This window comes from Chelonoidis abingdonii, chromosome 4 (assembly GCF_003597395.2).
Source record: "Chelonoidis abingdonii isolate Lonesome George chromosome 4, CheloAbing_2.0, whole genome shotgun sequence".
Taxonomy (NCBI): domain Eukaryota; kingdom Metazoa; phylum Chordata; order Testudines; family Testudinidae; genus Chelonoidis; species Chelonoidis abingdonii.
The window spans coordinates 1231916-1234093 of record NC_133772.1 but is presented as its reverse complement, the minus strand read 5'-3'; the positions used below and the strand labels follow the sequence as shown (position 1 = coordinate 1234093).

General features: G+C 54.8%; 1 protein-coding gene across 1 annotated transcript in view; it reads right to left on the bottom strand.

The window, feature by feature from the left end:
- The window catches only part of LOC116823221 (zymogen granule membrane protein 16), a 5436-nt gene extending 4105 nt beyond the window's left edge, over window positions 1–1331 (bottom strand). The window contains exon 1 of the mRNA XM_032777642.1: window positions 1102–1331. Coding sequence (XP_032633533.1) covers window positions 1102–1331 — 230 coding nt within the window. The remainder of the gene's footprint in view (window positions 1–1101) is intronic.
- Window positions 1332–2178: the final 847 nt, after the last annotated feature.

The window sequence follows — 2178 nt, the reverse complement described above, 5'->3', positions numbered from 1 at the left end:
GTCACACATTTGGGGTGTTACGTTCTCAGCCCCTCAAAAGGACATTAGGGGGACGGCAGGAATAGAACCCAGGAGTCCTGGCTCCCAGCCCCCCTGCTCTAACCACCAGCCCCCACTTGCCTCCCAGAGCCAGGGAGAGAACCCAGGAGTCCTGGCTCCCAGCCCCCCTGCTCTAACCCACCAGCCTCCACTGCCTTCCCAGAGCCAGGGAGAGAACCCAGGAGTCCTGGCTCCCAGCCCCCCACCACTCCATCTCTCTCCCTCCAGCTCCCCATACGCCCTGTCTGCCTGCGCATGTTTCCGCGCTGGGCTAAGAGCGACGCCGAGGCAGGTCAATCCACAGCCCACCCTGGGGAGGAGCTCAGCATGACCCAGCACTCAGCACCCAGGGGTGTTACTCCCACCCGCCGAACAGCCCCATGGAGCTCGAAGCTCGTCTCCGGCGCTGCCCGACAGCCACTGGCCCAGGGAAGGACGGTCCCTGCCCGGCCCGGCTCCCCCTTGGTGGGCAGGAGCCCTCTGGCGTTGGGCTGGTCCCCCAACAACCCGCCCCGCTGATGCCCAGCCCCGGGCCATGGGGACAGCTTGGGCTGAAGCGGATGGAAAAGTGCCTGGATCAGGCTGTGCGGGGGGGTTACTCCACAGACGGTCCCGGAGCATCCCAGCGAGCTGGCCCAGAGCTACGAGCGTGGTACCAGGTCCCAGCCTCGGGGGCGCTCGGAACAAGGGGGCTTGCACGACCTGGGACCCCACTTGGCCAAAGCCCAAGGAAGGTGATAAGACGCCACAAAATCTGAGGTTAACAAAAGTTTCTTTTCGCATGCGTCCGTGGCTGGCGCTCGCTGGAGCCGCGTGTGAAGGAACCCGGGGCCTTGGCCGCAAAGTGGGTTAACGAGTGTTGTAAAGTGATGAATGTTTTCACAAATCTAACAAAAGCTTCCATCCCCACCCCCACCCCCATTTCCTCTTGTGGCCTTTCGGTTCTGGGATCGGAAACGGCTCTAAAGGTGGAAGAGAAAAGTCTTTGGGGGGAAACGCAAACACGGGGCCCACGCAGCGTTTGGAATGGCTGGAGGTGACGTGGTGAAAGCTGCATCGTACGAAATCAAAGCGGCAGCTGCTCCGCCAAACGCCAGCTCGATTCCTGGCTGCTTGGGCACAAAGTGTCGTTTCAAACCCAAACCCCCACGCGACGGCAAACACTTTGGTGTTCTGTAATCGTCTTGTTTCTGCACCGCCTTTCCCTGGCTTCCAGCAATGTTTGTGTTGCTGGCTGGCTGGGGTTTGCAGGTTTTGGGTGGTGCTGGTTTGGCAATGTTTTTCCTTGTCATTTTTGCAGCAGTTTTGTTGTTACAATGTTTTTTCCCCCTTGTTGTTGTGGTTTTGCAATGGTCGTGTTGCTGATTTTGTGGTCTTGCAGTCTTTTGCCTTCTTGTTTTTGCAATGAATCACAGACTATCAGGGCTGGAAGGGATCTCAGGAGGTCTCTAATCCAACCCCCTGCTCAAAGCAGGACCAGTCCCCAGACAGATTTTTACCCCCGTTCCCTAAGTGGCCCCCTCAAGGATTGAACTCACAACTCTGGGTTTAAGGGGCCAATGCTCAACCCACTGAGATATCCCTCCCCCAGTAATGGTTGTGTTGCTGATTTTGTGTTTTTTGCAGTCTTTTTCCTTGGTTTTTTTGCAATATTTTTGGCTTTGTGTTTTGCAATTGTTTTTTTCATGTTATTTTTTGCAAGATCTTTGCCATGTTCTTTTTGCCATTTTTTTCCTGGTTGTTTTTGCAACGTGTTTGTGGCTGATTTTGCACTTTTTCAAGCTTGTTCATAGTTTTTGCAACGTTTTGGGGTTTTGTGTTTTTGCCATTTTTCTTCCTTGTGATTTTTGTGACGTCTTTGTTGTGGGTTTTTGCAATGGTTTTTCCTGCTTGTTTTTGCTGTGGTTGTGTTGTCATTGTTTAGACTCTTTCTGTCCTGGCCGGTTTGCCAGGGCATTGGTGCTGTTTTGGGGGGGGTTGCAAAGGCGTTCGCTTGCCGTGGTTTTGCAATGGCTGACTGTCCCCTTTGCTTTTGACATCACCGAGTTTCATCGCCAGCCCAGCTGTGGGGATGCCATGGGGGCCTCGCAAAAGATGGTGCTGCGACAGGTGGGCCGGGGCCGTAAGAAAGAGAAAACC